We start from the raw sequence: 25,363 nt of genomic DNA, 5'->3' as shown, positions 1-25,363 counted from the left end.
ATACGCCTATTAGGCTAAGAGCTAAAAAATGCTCATAAAGCTCATAAGCTTTATGTTAAACAACGTCCCCTCAAGAAGTTGCTTGCCAGACTTATGAATTACAGCATCCATTTACTCAATGAAACCTATTTTAACGAAATGTTCTTAATGCTAATTATGCTTATTCAGGTGAACTGTACGGAGCTCGCTGTAAAATGAGCGTAGTACCGTACGGTGATTACAAATAGGCAAGTGAATAATTTCATATTTACGAAAGAGCTTTTGGACAGCCCTAGCAGAAAAAGCCGCGAGATCATTGTCAGTCCTGATATACATATTGCTAACTCTCTGCTGTACCAATCATCAACGAATGTGTTCGTTTAACAAGAGGAAATGAAAAGAAGCTGATATAAATAATTACAAGTAATGCTCGAATGTATTAAATGCACCGTAATTTGGGTGAAAAATGTACAGTACAAGTTACACTGAACGCCTCATGTAGAGAAAGTCCCAGCTGACGGTTATCCGTCGGTAGACCTTTGGCTTGACTTGGTGGCTGTTTTCGCCGTTGCGACGACCGAGTCACCCCGTATTTCATTTTATACATTAAGTTGTATTTAACTTGAACATATAACAGCGGTTGGTACAAATTGGAACTCTTTGCATGTTCAGCTTAGGTTGTTATGCGTTCTGCCGGCCGTTGATTCTCGATGTAAGTCCTCACGATCTTAAGAAAACTACTCTTGAATTTACCTTCCGTGAATCGATCCATTGAGCGCTTAGCTGCATCACTTATCTTTTGCCTCTCGGAAGGAGTCATCCTAAAAATGGAACGTTCACTACGTTAACGATAGAGGTTTGCGGAAACATAGCCAAATAAAAGGAGATCACAAGCCGAGCACTTAAGTTATACCAAATAAGAATGCGTTCAGTATACCGATTTAGTGATGAGTAGTGTCATTTGCGAATAGTATAACTTAGATACAAAAAAAAAAGAAAACGATAGAAGTATAAAAATACTGTACTTTCGTGAATATGTACATAGAGTATTTACGTTTCACTCGTTCTTTTTGTTTAATATATACTCAGACTTATGTTTTACAAAACCTTTATTCGAATAATGGTACCTGATAATCTGAGCGATCTGTTTTGCGAAGTCCTCAGCTGTAATCGCTGTAAACCCACATCCCGGTCGGATTATGTCTTCCTTTGGTCCACCAGAATCGTGAACAACTGTTATCAGTCCTGCTGCAAGGCACTCAACTACGGCGATGCCGAAGTGTTCATTCCACATCGTATGAATTGCCGCTGAAGCCTTCGCCATCTCCTTTTTTAATTCTGAAAATTGGACGTCGACGGCAAACTCAACGTTGTCACTCAGTTCAAGGAAGTCGGTTTGAAGCTTCAGATCCTGTACCCTGTAATAATTTCATGCACCCTTAATGTTAGGCACGGGTTTTTTATCGAAGAATGCACAGCATAATTAAGTATAGATGTTTATTTTATTTCCATGATATCGAACGAAATAATTTATAAAGCCTTTAGTTATTAATGAATGCTTCAATATTTCTTCGTCGATTACAAAATATTATGCAACATGCATGACAAGGCCGTTTCCGGAATAACCGGTAAACAATTCCCTGTTCATCATATTCCATATTAAAAAAAGGTACCTTTCCTGGTCTTCTTGGTTTCTACAACTTCCGACGAGCACAAGTTTGACCCGCTGAAACTCTTCAGGAGCTAGCTGCTTCTGTAGAACCTTAAGCGCGGCGAGCTGCTTTAGGTGATCCTTTTCAGGTCTGAACTGCGCCAAAGACACAATTCGAAACTCTTTTTCAGGATTTGCAATAGATTTCAAATCATAGAATTTTTCCACAGAACACGGCGGGTAGAGAAGATGACATGTTACACCCCAAATTTCTGAAACATGCCCTGTATCGACATAAAGTAAATATAACGAGTATTACATGTTTTATCTAGATGACTTTTATGCAGATCAACTATCGCTTATAAATATTTACCATACATGCTTCATTTGGCTTCAAGATACTCCATGAATAAATGCAACCTCCATTAGGCTGGTAAAACCTTAACAATAGTCAGCACTGATGCTGCAACTAATTGCCTCACTGATTCAGTTCATTTTTTGGGGTATAATACTGTTAAAGAACCTAATATGCCCTAACATGTCCTAATATGCCATTTACTCAACATTTAATTACAGTTTGTATAAAATAATTTGCGATAGAGAACGATTTTATTTTCTAGTTCTAGTCTGGGTGAATAACGAAAACTTACAATTACCCTCTAAAATTCATCTTCATAATAATAAATATAAAAATTAATTTGCATATACTTTAAGAAAAACAATTTTTCATTGAGATTTTTTTAATTTTAATTTTGTTTAATAAATTCTTTCCCGGTCAGTTTCACGTATCGTTAGTGGCATTAAAATTTGAGTAAGGCGCTAAGCAAATAAAGGTAGGATAAAAACAAGGGTCAATGCAAGCGGTGTGCATGTACATAGATGGATGGATTTTACTAACCATTTGTCCAGCTGGAATTCACCATCGTAGTGTCGCTAAACAGACAACCTATCCAGCCGTAGATTGCGGCGAAAGCCTTGTAGTATATAAGCTTGGCAATGCTGAGTATACGGCTTCGGCAGATCACTTCACGATTAGTTACTCCGGGACGGCGCGAGTGAACAGCGCACAGCATGTCTGTGCTTATCGTCGAGAAATGAACATACGAAGCCGTTTGACATCCTCCTGTAAAGAAATCCCTCAATATCTGTCTTCTGACCGTAAACGAACATACACTGCCGTACGATCATATGGTGTAATAGATAATGGATGTACTTTATTGCACAATAATGTTGAATTGTCAATGTATAATTGAAGCACAAAGTACCTAATATTCGTAAATATTCGTACCAAACATTTTGAATACTGGCAATGTAAAAGCGAAACCCATGGTGTCAAAATAGACATCTGGAGTGAATTTTAGGATAGCTTCGAGACCAACTAGCACAGAGGCTAGACTCTGCAACAGCAATGTAAACACTGGATAATACCTGTAATGCAAGAATCGGTTCAACGAGTACCTTGTTAATGGTCATACTTAGGGTAAGAAACTGCCACTTTGAATATTCTTTGGGAAAACCAAACTCATTTCAATAAGCTCTGTAATGTCGCATAACAGAGTACATGTTAATGAAAAATTTATTAGTAGTTAATGTTACGCAACTAAAACTCAATAATAATAAAAATGCGATTTGTTGTGATGTGTCTACGTTTGTTTATCTACTTGTTTATTACAGATCTATGATTAACAAGTAGTTAAATAAATGTTTCGAATTTCACACCTGGCATCGCGTCAACATTGCACTAGCAGCAACAAATATGCGTAAATTGTTAATGTAGTGACCAGCGCAGGGAAATCAACCTACTTGGCTTCAAGCAAAAAACGCGACTGAAGATAGACAAACTGTACTGGACGAAGCAGCCGCACTTGGAAGACCCTTTCTGCGTTCGCAATGATCTCATCTGGGGTGGCATCGGTGTCTCCTGTGTAGATGACAATGGCCACATCTGGATAGCTAGAAAATGATTAAATACCATTTTAGACATCACTTTAGGTACACAGCTGAGTAACAATTTTTTTTACCGTGATCATAACACGCATCTAATATACCTTGCGGAGCAAGATGTAAAGGTAACGCTATATGTCACGGCCACCTGATACTAGTACTTTACAAAAGGCATAAGATCTACTTTTTCAAAAAAAAAACGACGATCCCAATGTATTTCTGAAAAAAAAAAGATTTTTTAAATTAAGCTGTTCAAAAATGATATGCCCCTCAACGAATTGATCGTTATGTGCCAAAAGCTGTCAAAAATGGTGTTTGAGTTCATTAATAATTCTTCATACATTTTTTTTCGTATAACATCATACACTTTTCTAAATTGTGAAGGCGAAAACGTACTTTTCCTGGATGGTCAAGATCGCTGTCCAAAGAACACGTTCGCCGCCGCCTGCAGCATTGCAGTATGGATGAAAAAAGCCATAACTTCGTTTTTCGCCTGTTTGGCTTTGTTTTCGACTACGTACGTACATTGCCACAAATGCCAACACGTTTGTGAAGAAGAGGGCAATCGTAAACAGCGTAATATAGAGTGACATTGTCGCGCTTTTCATGCACCTGGCCCTCGGTAGAATAACGGAAACGAAGAAAATAGCACACCTTAGCCAGAATCGTTCATGATAGCCTCATTGTATTCAAGAGTGTTTTTGCAGGTCACAGCCGATAGATCGAACTCATAAGCATTATCGACGATCGGTTTTATTGCGAACAACCATCGTAAATACTGGCCACTGCAACTACTGCACCTTCAGGCCTGACTTATATGTTTCAACCAAAACAATAGCATAGCTCATTTGATCACGAACTTTAAGACCAAATGGCTACTTCGTAAAAACTATAGGTACTTATGAGAAGATTTTCTAAAATGATAAGTTTTTCCGAATTAGAAAAAAATACCTTCGTGAACATGTACAGGCCGCATGTATAAGGACACGTCAGTGTCTCTTAGAATTTTCGGAACCTAAGTTTGATGACAGCGCGGCACTTGCCATCATCGTCTCAACCATGAAAATAATATAGTCATACCCGAAAATCTGTCGCAGGTCTGTTCTCCCTTGGACGCTCAGATCACGATCAACCGCGTGTACACTTTAGGATCCACTTATACGCTTAATTCTAGAGTTTTCATTGCGGCCAGCTGAAATTCTGTCGCCAGCTGTAAACGAATAGGAGAGAAGAAATTCATTCGGATTGCTTCACGTATGCTGCATAATACAAGAAGAACGCTGGGGAATCAACGACCTTTGCAGGAACCACATAGAACAAAAATGAGCGTGTCTGGTACTGGGCCGACTTCGTTGACGTGGAGAGGGAAACAATGTGGAAAGTCACTATATATTGCGCCTAAATCGGCTGTATTATGCCAGTGTATGAGAAGCTACTCTAGAGGTGCCGGTTCTAATTTTGATAGTTATTCGTTTGTAGTATAGCAGAGGGTGTCCCCATAATGACGTTGTACATAACAGTTTAGGATAGTGTTAGGAATTCGAATTAAGTTAGGGTCCGAATTTGGGCATAGACACACGACTTATTTCGTAATGGCTGGAAGCCAGCCGGCCGTCTGTCTGTTGATGTCTGTCTGATGGAAATATGACTAGCGCCGGTACCAGACGTAAAACGCCAAACGTTTAGCTCAGTTTATTAAAGTGTAATTTATGATATGTGTTTACTAAACAAGTCATTGATGGCTTAAGAATAAATGAAAGAAACAAAACAGTTCAAGAACAATTAAAGAAAAGTATCGATAGCCTCTAGTGAAGGGAATAAATTCTAAATAAAGCGAAGTGCTTCAATATATGCTAGTTTAAAGATCACCTGCACTTTTCTTGGTAAATACTTATCATAAATAAACTGCATCTTGATAGATTAGAAAGGACAGAAATATTTTTCAGGATTAGGGCTACAGTTTATATATTGAGTATAAGTAATTCTGTGAATTTAAGACTTTTACGCCAATAGGCATATACACATGTATGTATATAAATTCATACAACATTTGACAGTATATTAACGCGCTATAAGAAATACATAAGAATTCACAGAAGGATATGCAAGGGCTCAGCCTAAGCAGCATACGAAGCCAATCAGAGCTGGCTTACTGCAAGTTAACGTCTTCAATAGATTGACTAGTGTTGCAGAAACTGGATACTAATACTAGGTACATCAGAAACTGGACATGTATCGTTTGCCATAGCACACTTGCTGCCCGCAATGCGTTTATCACCGCTCCCTTATTTGTTGGTAAACAACTTTGAAAACCGAGAACTGCAATATTTCCTTTAGAACGTGTTGATCGAGTGTTTGCTTAAATATATATAGACTCGACCAATTGGCTGTGACGAGTGATTTAGTCCATTTTCAGTTTCCAGTTTTATGCTCAATCGGTTGTTACTCGTGTTTTAACATTTCGATTCGACCTGAGGAGTTTAAAGATGACCCGACACGCTAAAAATTGCACTGCGGGGAGTGTGTACACGTACCACGAGAAGATGAAAGATATGAAAATGGTAATTTCAGATCGCGTGTATCTATTGGATAATGCCAGCACTAAGTCTATTCTAGTGTATATACTCCGTTATTGCCCATAGGCGCTTGACAAATGTCTCTGTTGTTCGCTTACCTTCAAAATTGTCACAACATTATCAATTCATTATGGCGTATTATTACCATTATCTTTTATAGCAGTTGTGCGCACAAAATTAGGCGGCAGCAACAATAGTCGCGTTTTTTAATCGGGCCAGAGCTGATCCACGACAGACTGCACACAACAAGTTTTGTTTTAAAATATTTAATATCATGTATACGATTGTGTGCAAAAACTGTGTCATGATTGTTGCAGAAGATAATGAAAAATCTATTCAAATTTTATTACTATAAGAGTTAGTTTTAACATGTTATGAAGTGTCGACTTTAGGTTCTGTCGGCTAATACCAGCATACGAAGTAGGTATTTCGGAGCAATTCACTGTAGACAGGACGACGTTACAGTACGCATAAAAGTCAGCCTTGAAGTCCTGTTTATCACGTCTGGGCATAATTGTCATATAAAATGAGTATTCCTGAGCTCACAAGACCATTCTGTCTTACACTCCCGAGGCTACAGTACAAACCTTGTACCTAAAAGTGAAAGTCGGGTAGGTTCCCAAATATAAATACAACGTCGAAGTGTATTACTTTTTGTGTTACTACCAAAATTCTTATTATACGGTTCGTTTTTTTTGCAGGGTGGTTATGGGACACAAAAGGAGCGTCTGGGGAAGGATGCCCAGAGAGAATTCGATTGTTGTTGTCTCACTCTCCATCCATGTCGGTTAGTCTGATTGGTTCTAACCAAGTGTCATGCGCCCATGGTACCAATGGTTTTATTGTTTTAGACTAAGTCAGGAAATACTTCGCCGCAGAGAAAATGACACCCACAGAAACGATAACATTACACCTTACCAGACGTATGATCCAACTAGAACCAAACAATTGAAGAGTCAAAAGCCTGTTCTGTTTTTTTGCTGGTTCCTACAGCATAACTTAACAGCAAGGACTAATGAAGCCTCTTTTTTTGTGTGTTAATCACAGTGATCCAGTGATTACACCTGAAGGGTATCTGTATGACCGCGAAGCAATTCTCGAGTATATCGTTAAACAAAAATTAGCCATTGCAAAAAAGCAGAAGGCGTTCGAAAAACAGCAAAAGGATAAACGCGACGATGAGTTAAAGCCACCTGAAGCCAAAAAGTTAAAACATTTAACATCCATAAAAAACAATGAAGACAAGCCCGCGTTGCCTTCTTTTTGGATCCCTTCTCTTACTCCACAGGTCAGTAATCTCGTTTTTTTCTGGTTAACTTACCTTAGATTGGCTTTGTAATTTCGTTGCAATAGTTGTCGGCTTGCCAAAGATTTTAATAAGTTGATGAACAAGTTGTACCTCAATATTCATCAGCATCCTCAAGGCATTTACAATTATTTAACGAAAACGTTTATCTAAACGCACCCCATGATTTGCTGCCAACTTCTGATCTTTTTAGGCAAAGTGACCTTGTAAACGTAAAATGGCTATGGCAGTGACAATTTTTTAATAAAAGCTCTCGTGATCTGACAGAACTTATTTTCTTATATTCACATTAAGTAGAATCTAAGATATGGTTTCTGGCAGTCTAGTGGTTTCAAATGTAATCCCGCTTACGTGATATTGTGTTTCCTGTGTTGAGGAAGTGGGATAAAAGCCGTCCGGTCTTGGGTCCCCTACCAAATTCGAACTTTGAGGTTTATGCTAATTTTAGTAACTGTACAATATTATTGTTCGTTTACGCGTGTTAAATTTAAGCAAAGAACTTCTAATCTCAGTCCTTGGCCCGTAAGAACAGGCATGAGCTTTTACAAGACTAACATGAAGACGAAGTCCTTTTGCTATCCGGGGAGTTCTGTGTTCAAAAAATGTCCCTTTAGTCACCAAAAATAACGCATTGAACCGCTGGTGATTATTATACTGTTCTTAAGCTAATCCATTGAGAAGATCGTTAGTAATACGTAGCTGTTCAAACAACGTTTTGCGTGTTACTCTAATGTCCCATTCCTTTTAGACTGATTTTTAATCAGGCACAATTTAGCCTAATAGCTATAATAAATGATTTTATTAAGAGTTCAAGTTATACCAATGCTACAGCAGTAACCAGTTCATTTGGTGAAGATTAGAGATATGACGCAACCTACAAAAGGATTAACCTGATCTTTGTGTCGATTCCAAAACCATGAAATCATACTGACAGAGCAGTTTGTTGCCTCTGGAACGATGAGAGACGAACATCGGCTATCTGTTTCATTGACATCAGTTTGAGACCTAAGGAGGTGAACCGTATTATATATGAAGGCATACACACGACTGAAATACAGGTATTACCGTGCAATCGGAGGAAGTACCAGTTGTTGCAATGAGTCGCAACCAAAAAAATACTTGATATGAGCTATATCTCTCATATTATCTCCGAAGATGAGATCCTTTTGATACAATAAGTGACCCTAAAAGTGTTGAAGCTTCTGTTTTAGCTGATTTGTAGTTACTTCGAAAGAAGTTAACGGTGTTCCATGAAGTGGGGTCGTCGTTGTTGGGTCCCGATCTTGTTCATAGCGTACATTTAGTAGAGTTGACGAGGAGGCCACTCGCCGCCGTGCAGTCGATGTTCCCCTGTATATTTTTTGAAATCACTTTTGCATAACCTTCCACTGAACCGTCTAAAAGAGAATAAGACAAGTTTGTCTAATGTCTACGCAGAACAGCGAGTAATCTAATGAGTTACTCTGTGAAACTTTTAAGGCAGATGGAAAAGTATCTTTTTCTTATAGGAGGACCCTGTAAGCTAGGAGGACCACGTCTACTTGGGTTGAATGCCAAAAAGTTCGTCGCCGAACATTGTGTTTCAAATTGTCCGGCAGCTACTAAAATGGACTTTTCTACTTACCTATGGAAATATGCCTCACATGGCAAGAAATTCTCAATTCCAGATAACAAGCATCCATATGGAATGCTGCATAATTTTTGGAATGGATCATCTAACTGTAGGACATATATTGTTGCAGAGCTTGTCCATGCATAATGGTTAATTTCATTGTTTATGGTCTTTTTAGGCTTCTACAAGTTCTACGGCACCTTTGAAGGCACCAGACACGGAGGTATTATGTCCAATGAGTGGTAAACCTATTAAAGCCAAGAAATTGTACCCTGTACGATGGACTCTGCTTCCCGATGATGGCCAAGGCAAATCTCTTATCGCAAAAAAAGCCCGTTATATGTGTGCAGTTTCACACGACGTTCTCAGTAACTCTGTTCCGTGCGCGTATCTTAGGACATCGGGAAATGTAGTCACGGTAGAATGTCTCGAGAAGGTAAAAACTCAAGTATGAACATTTTATTTAAGTTATTATGCTCATCTGGTCGTTTCACAATCGCTGTACGATAAATGCAGTCTCCAAGCTTGTGCCAAAACAAGCAGCTGTTTAAAACCACATGTGCTTGAAAGTTCCAGCTTTTTACTTGTTTCATATTTATTTTCTCAAAACTTTACACTTGATTGTGAGTACGAGCCATCAATTTCCGCCACTCCATGCACCCAGCCACCATCTAGTAAATGAGTTGCTTCTAGCTACACGTCATGGAGGGTTGTCACGCCGACTAAATCGAATACATGGTGCTGCAAAGCTTTGTGCTTGCGGCCATTTTTGAGTGCATTATTCCAGGCTGAGCAAGGCATATATAAGAATAGTTTTTTCATATGATCTTATTTAGAAGGCGGTGCTACAAGATGTCTGTCACTAATTTTTCAGGTAATAAAGAAGGACGGCATTGATCCGATTAACGGAATGAAGCTTGAGCAGAAAGATATTATTATTATGCAACGTGGAGGCACCGGCTTCTCATCTACGAACGACCAGTTAACAGCATCGGTCCAAAAACCTGTTCTTCAGTCATAACATCTCACATCAAAATCCATCCATTAATTTATGCAGTGGTAACCGCTGCTGTAGGCCACCATGAGTAGACTCTGACATTTATTTGATCAATTGTAGACAAATGCTTCCTTCGAAATGCGAAACAACAATTTGTGAGTAGCACTAAGGGAAAACAGAAAAATGTATAAATAAAATAATGTAAACAGAAAAATATAATAATATTTAACGTAAAACTTAGAAAAGTGCAAATGAGACAGTATGTTATAAAATACAGTAGAGGTTGAATCCAGCCAGACGGCAACAGTGTACACACAATGAAAAAGCTGCAACGCTTAGTAGTTTCACACAGTTGGGGTAAAATAACTGAATACTTCTTTGTGGTGTTTACTCACACGCAAGAGAAGATTATGGCTAACCCTGGTCTGTACATGTGTATAAAAGTTGTGTATATATATACATATATATATATCTGCCTAATTAATTTCTTCTAAAGTGTAGCGAATTTTTGAATTCAAATTACAAAAAGCATGCACTTATTTTAACTTTTGCGATAAACACGTTAACGACATTACAATATCTATTATATTTGGGTTTCTTATTTTTAGTTGAATTTGCACAATATATAGAGAACAAAACATTATGGCTAATTGGCAAGCGCATATACTGTAGTTCCGTTAATGCACTGAAACATAATCAGATTCATTTTATGGTTGACTCTAGGTACTTATGACTACATTGTTCTGTTCGAATAAATTGCCACGTTACTATATGCCATACTGTGGTAGTTGTCAACCTTTGTATTCGATAACATATTACATTAGAATAGTTTTTTATTTGAAAAGATGCCTACATAAATAAAATTTGACAAGGTCATGGAAATATACAACTGCCAAACAACTGAAATCAAACTAGCCGTTTCTTGCGACATAGAAATAAACTGCGCGATAAACATAAATGCTACTTTCAAGTGCGTAAGCTTTGTAAGGATTATTTAGCATAATGGACCTAGCTAGTACCATGGTTCTTACGGCTATTAAGGTGCGAGCTATTACAGCCGCCTTTTTGCATTGCCTGAACTGCTTGTCCGTGTGTCGCCGAAAACGAATGATCGAAGACAGACGCGCAGGTTCTAAGGCAATTTCGCAATCGCACTTGATTACAATGTTTCTTACTGTATCGTATTTAAGTGTAGCGTCCCCTCGTTCGCTTTCGTTTCCATCATAAATGTTAAAGTGCTTTAAAGGATTGCACGCTCTGCATAGTCTGGAAATCTGAAGCCTCTGTGAATTCGTTTGTCTCCGACATTGGCTGTTGACCAGGTCATACAATTTGTGCCAACCGAAGGCAATAACATAGGCAAAAAAGATCGACGAGCAATTTTGACGAGTTTGAATAAACGATAGGATGTCCTTGGCTGACTTGAAACAAATCATAAACAAAAGGTAGAAGTATAGTTCAAGGAAATCGTTGCATGATGCGTTTGCAAAGCATGGGTAACTTCTCTAATTCTTTGTAAATCATGCATTCGATGATCCTGTTAGTCAAATCTAAATGGAGAATGTGAAAAACTTGCTCGGTTTGTTAGAACTACAATTTGTCGTTTTTTTTTTGACCTGACACAGCAATGGGGGCAAAAGAGTATGATATCATCAAGCTGTTTCAATGTCCTTTTGCAGATTAAGGTATTGTTCATTTGTAGATGCATAGATAGGATTATGTTAAACCATTATAAGCATAATTTGTATTAAGCAATTTTTCACTTCATGTTATCAGCATGTTAAGGGCGTATGCACTGAGCTTTATTTTCTTCGATATTCGTGAATAAAATTGCGTATAAATAGATAGGTGGAAAGTTCTAGTTAGGAGAACATGCATTTTATTCTCATTTACGTAGTAGCTCTGTGTAATAACACTATCACCCTTATCGTTCCATGAAAAATTTTATAGATCTGCGCGAAGCACCTTCATAGTACTCATATCTATTATATGATTCAACTTACTACACATTTCGCTTACACACCATATGTAGTTATCCATCTATTTACTCATTTCGTTTCTTGTTTCAGTACACATCTCACCGAGACATCCGTATGATAACGAAGACATCTATATATACATTGATAATTTCCAACAGTAAGGGCTACAATCGTTCGTTTTTATGCCAATAGTTATGCTTCCCTTAATGCGCATCCAGGGTAATATTGGCTGCGTCCGCGCGTGAACAGAATGTGATCACCAGTTTAGTTCTATATGTATGTTTATCCCTTTTCATTTTACTGAAGGTTTACGGATGGCTTAATAAACAATAATTTAATACATTAAAAATCAAAATAATTATGGAAGAACTGAAGCGGCTGAAAATGCTGCCTTGTCGTTTGCTAGCGACTTATATGTGTAGAGTATGTTTACTTTCCTTTAGCTCCGCTCTTTGCTAAACACGTCCCTAAAAGATTCACCATACAATCTAACAATTATTTTTTAGAAACACTCGTATTAGCCCTCAGTCATATGGAGTAATCAGCAATCATGTGTGGTTAATCGGTTTTTTCAACAATTGCAGTAATTGAGATTGTTCCACATGAATCACTTTTTCTTTTTTTTTTTACCATTTCACAGTTATAGCTCACACATTAATGTCTGACACTTGATAAAGATTTCATTACTGCCATATTTGTCTTTTTATTTTTTTCCTATAATGTATTATGCGAGACCGTCTTCAAATTTACACAATACTCAACGCAGTACAGGTATTCAAGAATATATAAACAGGATAAACAGACTAACCTCGAACTGCCAATCTAAAAAATAAGCGGTTCGACACAGAACCTTTATTTTGCAACTCATCTGCGTTTGCCTGTTCATTCAACGCAATTAAAACTAGTTGTTCATCTATGATTTAAAAGTATGTATTTTTAAGCGTTTTATCGACGTACACTTATCAGCATAGTTGTTTATGGTTACTTGATCATCAATTGATGTCAGCATTAGATAGCCATTGACCTGATTACTTGTATGTTTTTATTTTTTCAATAGAGTTGTTTTCAAATCAGTGATAGACGCTTGGTTAGATCTTTCTTTTGAACCGCTAAAAGTTGAACTTATTCTCACTAAATAGATAAAAAAAAATAGTTGTACTTCAAATTCAGTTTGCGATGTTCAGGACCGTTCAGCGCGATTCATTTACAAATGTTTAAATGGCCGTCTCACAGAGCTGAAGCACACTGTCTCTAAAACGACCGAATATCAAGTTTTGTACATAAACGCTACACTACATAGATATAATGTACGGAAGAACCATGAGTACACAAGTAAATATTCAAATACAAATAAAACTATGACACTTATGACCTAAAGATCGGCTGCTTGTTGCAGTGACATTGGTTCCACTCTCCTCTTGGCTGGCGGACATTTACTTGTAAGACTAATTAATGGCCATGTTACAGGGTTAGCAATGAGTGAGCAACAGCAAACTTATGTCACGCCTTAGGCAGATGGCCAATGCACGCACCCATACAAACGCTTATAAGATTTGCATTCACAATGCCTGTGTGCCTCGTGTAACTAGTAGTGTTAACGTGTATTCTCCTATACTTGTCATTAGTATACAGTAACAACAGCTCTGCTACAGTCAGGAATCTATGATTTTTAGTCAAATCTGTAATAACTACAACACCAGAGTGATGCGGATTCAGAGCATTTTGTAGAATTAAGGCCACCCCACTATCGCTCGTACAAAGTTCATTCTCAATTGAACACAAGCCTCTAGGTGCGGTGTTTTGTATATATGTGTATACATACCATAAGTGTGAACTAGAATCATTAGCGATTCATCACCGAAACGAACTTCCACCTGAACTTTCTTAGTTATCAACTCGTCGTCAAAATTAAATATACTACGTCATGTGCGTCACCGGTCTTGACGTGGCCCGCATCCTTTCGTTAGTATTACAAGTCTTCCTGGTTGGCGTCAGCTCACATAGTTCACTGCATGAAAAAGAGCCGAGCTTACCGTATGCACTTTGATCCTTCTTACGTTGATACGGTGTATTGCGAAAGATGTCCTTTAATTTCAACTAGACGAGTATCAACAGTTTCGAGCAGTTCACACGACCTTCACCTTTAAAAAGAGCTATTTATAACTAAGGTATGTCCTTCATCGTTAGATTCTTTCTAGGTTACTGCTGCATCCGTTCTATTTCTCATTTACCAGAAATGTGTTGTCATATCGCATTGAGGCAACCGTACCACCCCAACACCGCCTCCAAGTCGCCGATAGTTCATGCTACCGCAGTATTTCCATTGGTTAGTATCTGGGTCGTAAACTTCAATCGTTTTGAGGTATGTCGTTCCATCAAACCCGCCAACCGCGTAAAGTAGACCGTTAACCACCGCTAGCCCAACACCGCTTCGCCGACACGTCATAGCGACGATGGGCTGCCAAGTGTTCAGCTGAGGATTATACCTTTCGGCTGAGGATAATTCAGTAGTATCATCGCGACCGCCAACAGCGTAGATCATGTTATTATACACCGCGCAGCCGAGATGCTTTCGCCTGTAATTGGCATCAAAAGTAAGAAATAGTAAGAAAAACTAAACGATCGCTATATACTCGATAATAATGGCTCTCCATGGAGAAGTCATGTCTGAGCTGAAAAAACTACCGTGCAGTGGTAGCTTTCATTGCTCAGAAGGAACACCTGTAATGCCGAGCCCGGGAAACCACAGGTTTAGGCTGGTGTTTTACTGCGTACACACGTTGTGTTTGTCCAACTTGATAAAAACAGCCTTATTACTAAGTTCATACTAGCATATTACAGTTTACAATCAAATGCTACAAGTCGTCACCTTGTGCCCATCGGTGCCACGCACGTCCATCGATTTGTGCGCGGATCGAAGCGCTCAACAGTGTTAAGAGGCGATGTTCCATCGCTGCCACCCATTGCGTAGAGATTTCCTCCTAAAACAGCCACTGCTACGCCCAGGCGTTTGCTTCCCATAGGAGCAACCTTTGTCCATCGGTTTTTCTCGGCATCGTAACGTTCCACAAAGTTGAGACAGGACACACCGTCTTGACCGCCTACAGCATATAAATACCTATTCAATAACACAACGTTATTTTTGGCAATCGTATCTAATAGGTTCTGTATATCGTTCTGTATATATACATCGAGATTCTTACGATACGTCAATATTGAAATGTAGATCACTTAAACTTACTTAATATTTAGTAGATTGTTTCTCTTTCCAGAAACTTAAAAGCTGCTAGCACATGCATAAATGGTATAGAGTTCAATATACCATGCGATATAGAAGCATGCAAATAGCACTCGATTGTTCCGAAAAATTCTAAACAATTATGTAATAATGGCAAGAGAGTTTTGGGCTGGACAATCTGAAAAGCAAATAGTTTAATCTAGATATATGCTTCGTGTCGCACACAAGCACACTACAAAGTATTATAAATCTACTGTCAGAACTTCTCTTAGTTCTTTGTGCTGTACTTCTGTTTAGTACGGCCATTACCTACCCGTCGAGAACAGCGACTCCGACTGAGGTTCGGCAGCTGGAAGTTGGGGCAACGTCACAACTCCACTGGTTCGTTTGTGGATCAAATCGCTCGATCGAGTTAAGATAACTTTGGCCGTCATGACCTCCGACAGCATAAAGTAGATCATTTAGTACAGCCACCCCGACTCCGCAGCGTCTCTTACTCATCGGAGCTACCATGCGCCATTCGTTTGTTTGCGGATCATAGCGTTCGACGCTAGCTATCGCATCCCCGGAACACCAACCACCCACAGCAAAAAGAACCTCTCCCCGGCGCACTGGCTTCCGTGGTCGAGTGCGAGGACCTTGCATTAGAGGTCGTTCCTACGCAGAATTAAAACAATGATTGATCCAAGCAAGTCTTAAGCGTATGCGGACAAAAGAAAACGCCATATGAATTTCGCGAAATTTCGAAGACATTCCTCAATACAACTGTGCATGATAAACGAAGCACGGATAGTTCCTTTTATGATGAAAGTATTTCTAATCGACAGGATTAGGAAGATTCAGCTCATTCCTATTTACTTCTCTTTAACATCATTCGCCCTTTTCTTAACTTTATCATCGTACAATAGATACGCCGCCTGTATTTCGTATGTACTTCTGCAGAAAACAGGCTAGATGCTATTGAATATTACATAATTTCACAATTCGGGCTCCTACAACAGCGAAATGCAATTCGAAGCCTAATTCGAAGTAATAACAATAACAATGGAATTATACTCCTGCACTGTTTAGAAATACTTGGTGATCTGTGTTTCCCTAATCTATCTATATTGTAGCGTCTTTGTCTGATAGCTTCAACAACTAACTGCAAAATTAGTCCTTACCTGTTTGTTCGCAGAACATCATGTAATGTCGAGTGATCTAATTCAGGATATACGTGGCATAATACCTAACTGGTATTTACTACCGGTTAATATGTAATACGATGTGTTACGGGTGAACACATTTTGGAGTTCGTAGCATTAATTTCTGTATAAAACTTATTGACTCAGATTTTTTTAATCGCACGAACTGTATGGATTTTTTGAGCTTTCCAATTCCATTAGTGCCTCCATTAATCAAATGTTTACTTACCTGAGGTAATAAGAGATAGTTCTTGGCTTCATCGACCAAATCGCGACAGATCTCATCGCTTTTGACGAGAAGATCACTTCCGACTGTACCGACGAGATACTTTGGACTTAACAGTGGTAACCGTACGTGGCCGAGGATCTGACCAAGATACTGGCGACGTTCGGTAACGTTGTGCTTCACCCATGACATAACAGCTGTAAATACATGCTCCTCTGAGCGAACGTTTAGCTCGTCCGAGGAGATTATGTCCATTAGCTGGTTTACCGGTAACAGAAGGAACTCTTCAGACTCCATGACTTCCTAAAAACGTCAATATTTTGAATAAACACGTCAAAAAATGCGACTGATTTTAAAAGCAATGGTGTCGCCGCTAAGGACTGACACAGTTTTTTTTCTTTCTGAAAATGTCAACCGTCCCATCGCCAGTAAAATCGCAATAATCTTTACATTATTATTTTATAAAGAGGTAGACTTGAAACATGGCCCAAACAATATTTAAAGGAAAACAGACAGTTATATCAATACCACAAAATGTCAGCATCTCTTTCGTAGACGCATTATGAAATAGGAACCTAAGAAATTGTTTTCAACAGAATAAGAAGACAAATCTATAAAGAACACCGTAGAACGAAATTTGGTTTTCCCACACATGCGGTATAGCTCACGGAAAGCGCCTTCTTGTATTAAGCGATACATTATTAGTGTAATTTTAGTAAAAAAAAAAAAACATGTTCGTATTCTACGATTAAATTGAGATTTAACAAAAGGCTCTATAGTTCCAAAATAAACATCAATATACATCAGTAATGATGACGGGATTAAACAGGGTTGGAATGTGGCGGGAAGGTTTAAATAAATGGGTGACCTGATAATTGGCATGACTAACTTGATATTGTGTCCAACAGCATGTTATTCACAAGCATGAATAGATACAATGCGGAAGGCTTCTTTACGAAACAGGTTTATCTACACAACTAATTTTAAAAGCAACTAACCCTACATTGGAGTGTAAGACGGAGGAGGAAGGTAGGTCTATGTCACATAGATACTTGTGTAGACTTAGATAGTATGTCGCTTTATTTTTGGGATACGGAGCAGATAGCTGACAACGACGGCAGTCGCTTGTGACCAAAGCCGCCAGCTCAATAGGCTGACCGATACGTATCAGTTCTCTTTTCTGCATGGGAAAAGCATTAGAAAAAAGGTTAGGCACAGATCGGTCAACGTCGAATAGGATCCATTACCATTGGGTCAGTGATGGGTGTGTCAGGTCGGCATCATTCTTCCCATATCCTAACCCACTCCTTCCATAGCCCTTTCCTGCCCCATATGGGGCCTTGCTGACGTTTTGGGCCTGAGAAGACGCAGAAAAACCCGGCGTGCATTTACACAAAACGGTCCAGGACGCATAATTTCATGTCCTCTCTTGCCGCATTCGCCGGTGTAATGCATCCTTACTTTCGTGTGCTATACAGAGAATCAGCCTGTCAACTCGGTAGCAATCGTGCAGTGCCCACGCGAGGCCAAACATAGATCAAACGAGGAAAAGAGGGCGAGTATGAGTGTCGCAATCAAATAACCAGGCTTAAACAGCATTTTCGACCAAGAATAGAAAATTTCATCTTATCGTATAAAACTAGTTTATATAGAAACTGATAAAATTGTTTCTATTTCCCCTAGGACAACACCGAGAAGAGCCCGATAGGCTGAAACGTATTTACTACGAAACAGAGGCACATATGTCTGGATATGATTATGTTAGAAAAGACATACTCTACAACTATAATATATATATCAGATCTGAGCTATATTCGATGCTCATCTATAGTACATTAAAGTCATATAAGAACTAGATTAAGAGCCAAAGTGGATTATTCTGACATGCTCCGATTGTTGTACGTATTATAATAAAAGCATTCCTAAGCAAAGTTAGTACCGTACCTGGAAATTGTGCTGAGTAAACTTGTCGGCTATACGCAGTAGCTCTCGGCAGGCGTGGGTATCTGCAAAGGCACGAATGCCGAGACAGTTGGAAGGATCAAGCTGACGTTTGAGGAACTCACAACACACCTCCTGAATCTCTGTCATCTGGAGTAAACAGGCCGCTGGCAGTAACATCTGTACGTTTGACTCTTGGACGACGATCCGTGATGTGTAAGCAAAATCCACAATTAACTCCATAGCAAACTCATCAATGTCGCGAATCGTTACCTGCAAATGTAGCAAATGGCCTGATTAGTGACAACATTACCGAAGTAGGGCTAATTAATAGCTGTAGTGTATACAAAGAGAAGATGTCCAAGCTGTAAGTGAAATAAGGTCAATTATTTTCCCAAAATAGGACAATCATTACGTACAAATTCAAAATAAAGACTTAATGATTTACGCAATAAATATATTCAGTTTCATTTTTTGCAGCCTGTATATTTTCTAAATAATCTTCTTTTTTAGTTTCGGCCGTTTCATTAGGTGCTGATGTCTGTTCGCTCCTGAGACTGTTTGAACACAGATGAAAACACTCAGATTTATCATTAAACTTTCAACAAACAAATCAACAACGAAAACAAAGTTATACTAAAGAATAATAAAGAAAAACACCATAATGTTTATAATGCTATTTTTAATAATGCAAAAAAGTAGTGGTTCTTCTGCATTCGAAAAGAAGTTACATTGATACCGATGAGTGAATGCAGCGTCTCTTAGAATAAAAACGAGGCCACATTCACTTTTGAATGAAGTCGTTATACTGCGGCCTGTCAGGGGAGCTTAATGGAAGTAGATCATATCGTTCGTGTTTTCTTACAATCATCCGTTTTCTGAAGACATCCGTGTATGGAATAGTTTTAAGCACCCACCTACATTTTAATTGTGGCCCGCTTTCGAAACTGCATTTTGTGGTGATCGGATGCGATCGATGACCTCCAAAGGATGAACTAAAACCGAAGTCTTTATTTTTGCTTTTTTTCTTGACACGCTCGAAACCTAAAATGATTCCGGACTTCGTTCCGATCGAGCTGGATACGCTAACGAAATATGGTTTCATCAAAGATCACACGTTGCGTATCCATATATATAGCTGGCAAAAAACCCGACCTCGTAATTACACAATAGGCGCCAGACCTTTTAACCATTTGTATACATAGCGTATGGTCCGACTATAATTGAATCTGTACCAATATACATATTTATCCAAACTAAATGTAAATACTATGGAATATAAAAATGGCCTAGGGAACACCTTCATTAGCAAAGCAAAAGGACGAGAGCTTACCTCCGTTTGTCGACTTTCAGCCAATTCGCCAGTGAACATGGCATGAAAATATGGACTGCATGCCGATAGCACAATTCGATGAGCGAAGATCTTCTTACTCCCGACGACGAGGACGACGTCGCAAAGTTCCCGATGAAGTCGAAGTACGTTAATGGCATCAAGGGCTTGTCGTGGATGCTTATCTGACGAATGTTCCAGTCTCGCAGGCTCGACGACACCGGCTGGTACGACAGCGCCTTCCGTGGCACCAGCGACCGAACTATCCATTCGGTCTATTCAGGTCAGAAAAAAACGTGAAACCACAAATAAGATGGTGTTACATTAATTTGCTGTATTGTCCGATAATAACAACGGTGCCACTTGCTATGCTTGAAAATTTTCTTGCTTAGCCGATAGTTCGTCGGTCCAGCTCATATTCAATTGAAATCGAAGGCTTACAATGCTGAAACCGTAAAAGCTTATTTCCTGTTATATAATAGTACTAATATATATCTTTATAATATACTTTATTAACACTGAAATTGGTAATTTTATTCATGGTCAGAATTTTTTTTTGTCTGTAAATCTCTCTAGTTTGCATTGGTTCTGCATTCATGTACCTGGTACCTTCAAAATACGGGATGAGCAACAAAAACGGAATTAAGTCAAATAATTAGACAGAATCAAACTTCACTTTCGTAATGTTTTCCTTCTACCATTTATAGAAACGAAAATTATTGTAGTGTCTGGACCACAACGATACGACCACGGAGAAAAAGAACTGCGGCTGCTTGCGATCTGTATATAGATGTATCTCAATAAGACTACGCTGTTGCTCCTATCTGTTTGACAAGCTGAATTCCTGAGCATGGCATAACTGTAGTAATAATATAGTATGGCAGAATATGTAGTAATCATAAAACGAGTTAGGTCTAATATTTATATTTCAGTTTTGTTTCTAACCGGCTTACGGGTGAGCCTATTTCGTCGATTTTGCCCTGAGAGCAAGATAATGTTTTGGTTGCATATAGTTACCGAATTATTGTCGGAACGGAAATCTGCATCAATAACCAGCGGCATACTGCACATCCATTATAAATAGGTGGCAACTAAGACCTTTTTTAGTCACTGAATTCCGGAACTTTGAATTTTGCCGCAGGGTAGCACTTCATGATAGTCGGGCCATTTTAAGTAGCTTTTTTTTATAATCTAGTTAAGAAAATTAGTTTTTAGAGAAAGATCCGTAGGTCAGGGTAGCAGGGGCGATGAAACTGACAGTTAGCTACAAACAAAACACTTGAGTATAAAACGATGCAAATGATTAATCAGTTAGTACATACTTTACACGCATTTTGATCTGCAACTTAGGTCAAAAATAAAAGCTTCTATTCTACCTTAATTTAATTCTACCTTGGCACTCTGCAATATTAAGGGCCTTGTTCCTGTAATAACGCCTCGACCTACAAGTATTCAAAACAGTAAGTTGAAAAGCATAAGTTTAAATATGCAGGCGGCCCAGACCTTTGACGCTGTCGTTTGCAGCCCAGTTAACTAAATTACCTTAGTGTAAGAGACAAGCTGAAGTAATATTTTTTGCATTGTTAAAATAAAAACTGGGAAAAATGCTAATACAATTTTAACGTCGTTCACGTGCTGCTTGAATTAAATGGCTACTCTCGTATATTAAGCGGGGAGTAACTGAAAAAAAAAAGTAATTCGAGTTCATTCTCCGTTCGTATCGACAGAACACTGAGTAATATAATATGTTACGTATACTGCGTGATCATTAGAATAATATTCCCACGCGGTCTAGAAAAATGTAACAAATACTAAAAGAAACACGTTTAATGTATTAGCCTTACGACTTTTGGGTACTGAATGATTTAAAACTACATGAGATGAAATGCAGGCCGTTTTATGCATCTCATCACCAACAAGTGCAGGCGGATACGCGTAAGGAACTTTGGACTGATTTCTCAAAATCGTATGTGAATACAAACTTCCACATATGAACGTAGAAGCAAGCTAAAAACTTTTTTTTTCTGGAAACTTATAATGAAAACACAACTGTTTACATCCACGCACTGAATGCACAATAAAAACAAGGTTACGTGGAATACTGACGCATTGATCTTAATGACCTAACGTATTTACTTACTAAAAGTTGACAGTAGCATGAGTCGTTCTATGCTCAATATGTACTTCGCATCGACTTTAATAGCACAGACAACTCACCCAATCAGTTAGCTCTGTGTGAACTGCAAAATCTTTAAAAGATCAAGCGACTATCGCAGAATCTCGTTTTCGTGTTCCTAAATCTGCTTACATAAGTACGCGCTTATGAATTAGAACAGAAATCCGTTCAATGTACACCTGAGTTATTTGTTACACGTAAAACATCAAATTGAAGTAAATACTTAGCAAAATCGGAAATAGTCGCTGCTGTGAACAGTTGTTCGTTAACCTGCAAGACGAGCGATATTAAATATTCCAGCTGAATTTGAGGATCTTCAATCCAAATGCATACAATTCCTTTATGAATATGATTAAAATCGTCGACAATTAGTACATTACAGCTTTCGGGGATTCGTGATGTTTCATTTCGTACCATAACTGTGCGCAGTCACTTTGTCCACTAAGCAAATTGATGCGGGCATCCCCAGAAACACTCGAGTTACGCAAGGTGACATCCTTAAAAAAAAAAGAGCAGTTCTACGTTTAAAAGGTCACACAGGATTCTGGCACAGGGCTACAAACGTAAACCTCTTTGTGTATGGCCCTTCATACACAAGTCCACATCGGTCGCAACTATTCTTCTATCATATAACCATCACATTTCACTTCTGATTATAGCCAATCATTTGCCAGAGGAAACTGTGTTTAGGCAAGGATTAGGTGCACTGGTTTTTAATGACAGTAAACATTGAGCAACATATCGAACACTTAAGGTCCGTGGAACGGGGGGTAAAATACAAGTCATAGAAGTTCATATCCGTTGGAAACATACGCCGCCAGCCGAATGCCAAGGAGAGCGTAACTTCGAAACCAAACACGTCCTATGAAATCAACTCTTCATCACCCATCTACTGCTGCTCTTAATGATGCCAACGCTGACGGTGATAGCGTTGACGACGCCGGAAAAGTAGCTGCCGTTATTACCGCTGTTGATGTCTTGAACAACAGAAAGTGCAACTACTTCTGTTACAGTTTCTCTCGAAACGCCACAGACTGGTCGCCGCGCGTCACATTCGTACGCAATTCTAAATATGTTATGTGCGCTATCGACATCACCCGCAGTACGATAATTCCCCGTTGTCCGCAGAGGAACGAACATTTGTGTAGCTATCTATAAATCTCTGTACGAATAGCGAGGAGTGGGAATACGTAAATGGTCGACACTAGCCGACATCTCGCTCAGTTCCTCTGTCCCCTCAAGAAAAATCGTCCGCAGCTCGATTTTTACGTTTCGCTTCAGCACCATTGCCGATCGTGGTGACGACGTAAAACGGGCAAAACATTTCCTTGTGATGTCCGTTCGTATAACTCTGAGAGGCGAACATTTTCTGGAGATTCGCGCGGATGCTCGAAAACGCGATGGCGTCGTCGCCGTTGTCAGTACCATCGCGATCGACTTTCAGTTGCGTATTCGCGAGGCGGTAGCAAAGAACGCAGCAATTGAAGAGAACCGACAAGAGGTCTAAGAGGGCAACAGTTTTTCTCTCATCCGTACATTAACATTAATTTCGATTACAGCATCTCAACGCTAACTTCGGCGGATCAAGATAACGGCTTTCTATTCGACAAACTAAACTTGACAGAAATTTTGAAACACAACTTTAAGCAACGAAGAATAAAATTAACGAAGACCCTCAAAAAACCTTGGCGGAGAAGGATGCGCGTAAACATGACATCAGTGTGGCAAAAGTTATCTGGTACGTATCGTATCAAATGGACTGAAGGTATTGGGGGGACAGTAGATGCCTCACTGGAGGCAACTGTTGATCGTCCACAAACAACAAAAGAACGGTGAAAATCTATGCAATTCGTATTTATCGAGCCAAAAAATAATCTAATACATCACAATATCTCATATATATTAAAATACATATATCTAGAAAATATAACGTGCGACCATATACACGCACACGTGCAAAAAAAAGTTAAATTGTTTAACTTTTTTTAAAGAGATAAATTGTTTATCTTTCTATAGACTCATGACGTCAATATTACCAAATACTGATCCTCGGCGCTCAGAACTGCAAGATGCCCATTAATATAACTAATGCAGTGCCTGTAAATATCAACACACCTAGTAATGGTGTTTCATAGAGGAATTTCACAACACTTCAAAGGTCCTATAGTTCTAGTGATTTCCTTCAGATTAGGATGAAACTCATAAGAAAAAAGTACTACGAGTGCTGCCAAAACTTCCTGCATATAATAAGCGCAGGTGCGATTATTTGGCACATAATATTTGTTATTTTAAACACGAGGTCACCGCAATTTCTGGCGTTTCGTAAGACACGCGATGTGTCACAAAAGACACCGAATTTCGGCTTCAGATCCAACTACACACGATGATAATTGTGTGGGGCTATCGTTTTGTTATTGATTACCCAGAAGTGGGATAACCTCGATATAGTTTGCCATGTATTCAACATATGTTGTTGGCATATGCGTAGGTTAACTGAATTCGTATCTAAATGTCGGCAGTTGATCAAGTTCGAATCAGTACAACGCGCGAAACAGCCTAATTGAAAGTATAGTCCAGCTTGGGGTAACTGTAAGCACTGCGCCCGCGCACAAGAGGAGGGTCGCTTCGAAATGTCCACCTGACGCAGAATGTTAGTCATCGTTTTATTACAGTCAACTAGCAAATAGTCTTAGTTAACCTCTGTTACTATGACACACCAGCACGAAAACTACCAGGTGAAGTTTTGGATGTTAACCTTATGTCACGTACACAATTTTACGCCTGAGATTGATTTCGGTGGGCTTAACCCACCAACAATGTAACAGTCCCTACGTCGTGCTCATATGGAGCCATCATATAACCCTATTGTGTACAACCCAACAAATACAAATATCTACTTGACGATAACGACAGACAAATATGCACTCCTCGTGGCTAAAGCAGGTCGTCATCCCGATTTGTTTACACCAAACACTATACTAATGCACATACTGGTGACCGGAAGGTGCGTAAGATCCATCTCCATAGTTGCCTGGAATGCCCTGAGCCAAAGAGGCGCGCAGTATTTTATGCCTATCTAACAATCCTACTAGCAATGGGCACAAGGAGACGACATCATATCATAAAACTTGGCGTACAACAGCACATCGGAGCTTAACATTACATAGGGCAGCTCGGTACAATGCTAGACAAGCACCGTTTCACAAAATAAGGGCTAGAAGCTC

At 39.0% G+C, this 25,363-nt stretch overlaps 3 protein-coding genes across 10 annotated transcripts; 1 reads left to right on the top strand and 2 right to left on the bottom strand.

Moving 5' to 3' along the window:
* Positions 1-389: 389 nt before the first annotated feature.
* Positions 390-4,883, bottom strand: Alg11 (ALG11 alpha-1,2-mannosyltransferase). 2 transcript variants are annotated; one of them, XM_022789095.2, is made up of 8 exons: positions 4,655-4,883; positions 3,971-4,192; positions 3,434-3,583; positions 2,919-3,058; positions 2,529-2,753; positions 1,653-1,914; positions 1,107-1,397; positions 390-800 (listed from the first exon to the last, which is right to left on the bottom strand). In XM_022789095.2, exons 2-8 carry the CDS (start codon positions 4,180-4,182, stop codon positions 653-655), a joined length of 1,428 nt encoding a protein of 475 aa, XP_022644830.1. In that variant the 5' UTR covers positions 4,183-4,192; positions 4,655-4,883; the 3' UTR covers positions 390-652. The 2 variants fall into 2 exon arrangements, with proteins under 2 accessions (XP_022644830.1, XP_022644829.1); XM_022789094.2 differs by having other exon boundaries at positions 3,971-4,186; positions 4,655-4,882.
* A 1,037-nt stretch (positions 4,884-5,920) lies between these two features.
* LOC111243469 (nitric oxide synthase-interacting protein) lies at positions 5,921-10,860 on the top strand. The gene is made up of 5 exons (XM_022789096.2): positions 5,921-6,135; positions 6,852-6,937; positions 7,198-7,438; positions 9,247-9,504; positions 9,943-10,860. Exons 1-5 carry the CDS (start codon positions 6,061-6,063, stop codon positions 10,087-10,089), a joined length of 807 nt encoding a protein of 268 aa, XP_022644831.1. The 5' UTR covers positions 5,921-6,060; the 3' UTR covers positions 10,090-10,860.
* A 972-nt stretch (positions 10,861-11,832) lies between these two features.
* Positions 11,833-25,355, bottom strand: dbo (Kelch-like protein diablo). Of its 7 annotated transcripts, none has more exons than XM_086980072.1 (9): positions 25,131-25,355; positions 22,554-22,636; positions 19,967-20,238; positions 18,637-18,906; positions 16,696-16,995; positions 15,596-15,939; positions 14,914-15,162; positions 14,276-14,620; positions 11,833-14,052 (listed from the first exon to the last, which is right to left on the bottom strand). In XM_086980072.1, the coding sequence occupies exons 2-9, from the start codon at positions 22,633-22,635 to the stop codon at positions 13,962-13,964; spliced, it is 1,953 nt and encodes a 650-aa protein (XP_086836198.1). In that variant the 5' UTR covers position 22,636; positions 25,131-25,355; the 3' UTR covers positions 11,833-13,961. The 7 variants fall into 7 exon arrangements, with proteins under 7 accessions (XP_086836198.1, XP_086836200.1, XP_022644822.1 ...); XM_086980074.1 differs by lacking the exon at positions 25,131-25,355 and adding an exon at positions 22,953-24,125; XM_022789087.2 differs by having other exon boundaries at positions 11,833-14,620; positions 25,131-25,354.
* Positions 25,356-25,363: the final 8 nt, after the last annotated feature.

Source organism: Varroa destructor, unplaced genomic scaffold, assembly GCF_002443255.2.
Source record: "Varroa destructor unplaced genomic scaffold, Vdes_3.0 BEIS01000001.1, whole genome shotgun sequence".
Taxonomy (NCBI): Eukaryota; Metazoa; Arthropoda; class Arachnida; order Mesostigmata; family Varroidae; genus Varroa; species Varroa destructor.
The sequence above is the reverse complement of the archived record's forward strand: the minus strand, read 5'-3'. Positions and strand labels throughout refer to the sequence as shown.

Bases quoted from the DNA above. Each gene is read 5' to 3' on its own strand.
- Alg11 (XM_022789095.2), bottom strand. From the start codon at position 4,182: ATGAAAAGCGCGACAATGTCACTCTATATTACGCTGTTTACGATTGCC. The intron at 3,584-3,970 runs GTACGTTTTCGC...ATCATTTTCTAG, and splicing joins ATCTTGACCATCCAGGAAAA to CTATCCAGATGTGGCCATTG. The intron at 1,398-1,652 runs GTACCTTTTTTT...AAATTATTACAG, and splicing joins AACCAAGAAGACCAGGAAAG to GGTACAGGATCTGAAGCTTC.
- LOC111243469 (XM_022789096.2), top strand. From the start codon at position 6,061: ATGACCCGACACGCTAAAAATTGCACTGCGGGGAGTGTGTACACGTAC. The intron at 7,439-9,246 runs GTCAGTAATCTC...TGGTCTTTTTAG, and splicing joins TCCCTTCTCTTACTCCACAG to GCTTCTACAAGTTCTACGGC. The intron at 9,505-9,942 runs GTAAAAACTCAA...CTAATTTTTCAG, and splicing joins CGGTAGAATGTCTCGAGAAG to GTAATAAAGAAGGACGGCAT.
- dbo (XM_086980072.1), bottom strand. From the start codon at position 22,635: ATGTCACCTTGCGTAACTCGAGTGTTTCTGGGGATGCCCGCATCAATT. The intron at 20,239-22,553 runs GTACGAAATGAA...TGACCTGAATAG, and splicing joins AGTGACTGCGCACAGTTATG to ACCGAATGGATAGTTCGGTC. The intron at 15,163-15,595 runs GTAGGTAATGGC...GTTATTGAATAG, and splicing joins GGAGTCGCTGTTCTCGACGG to GTATTTATATGCTGTAGGCG.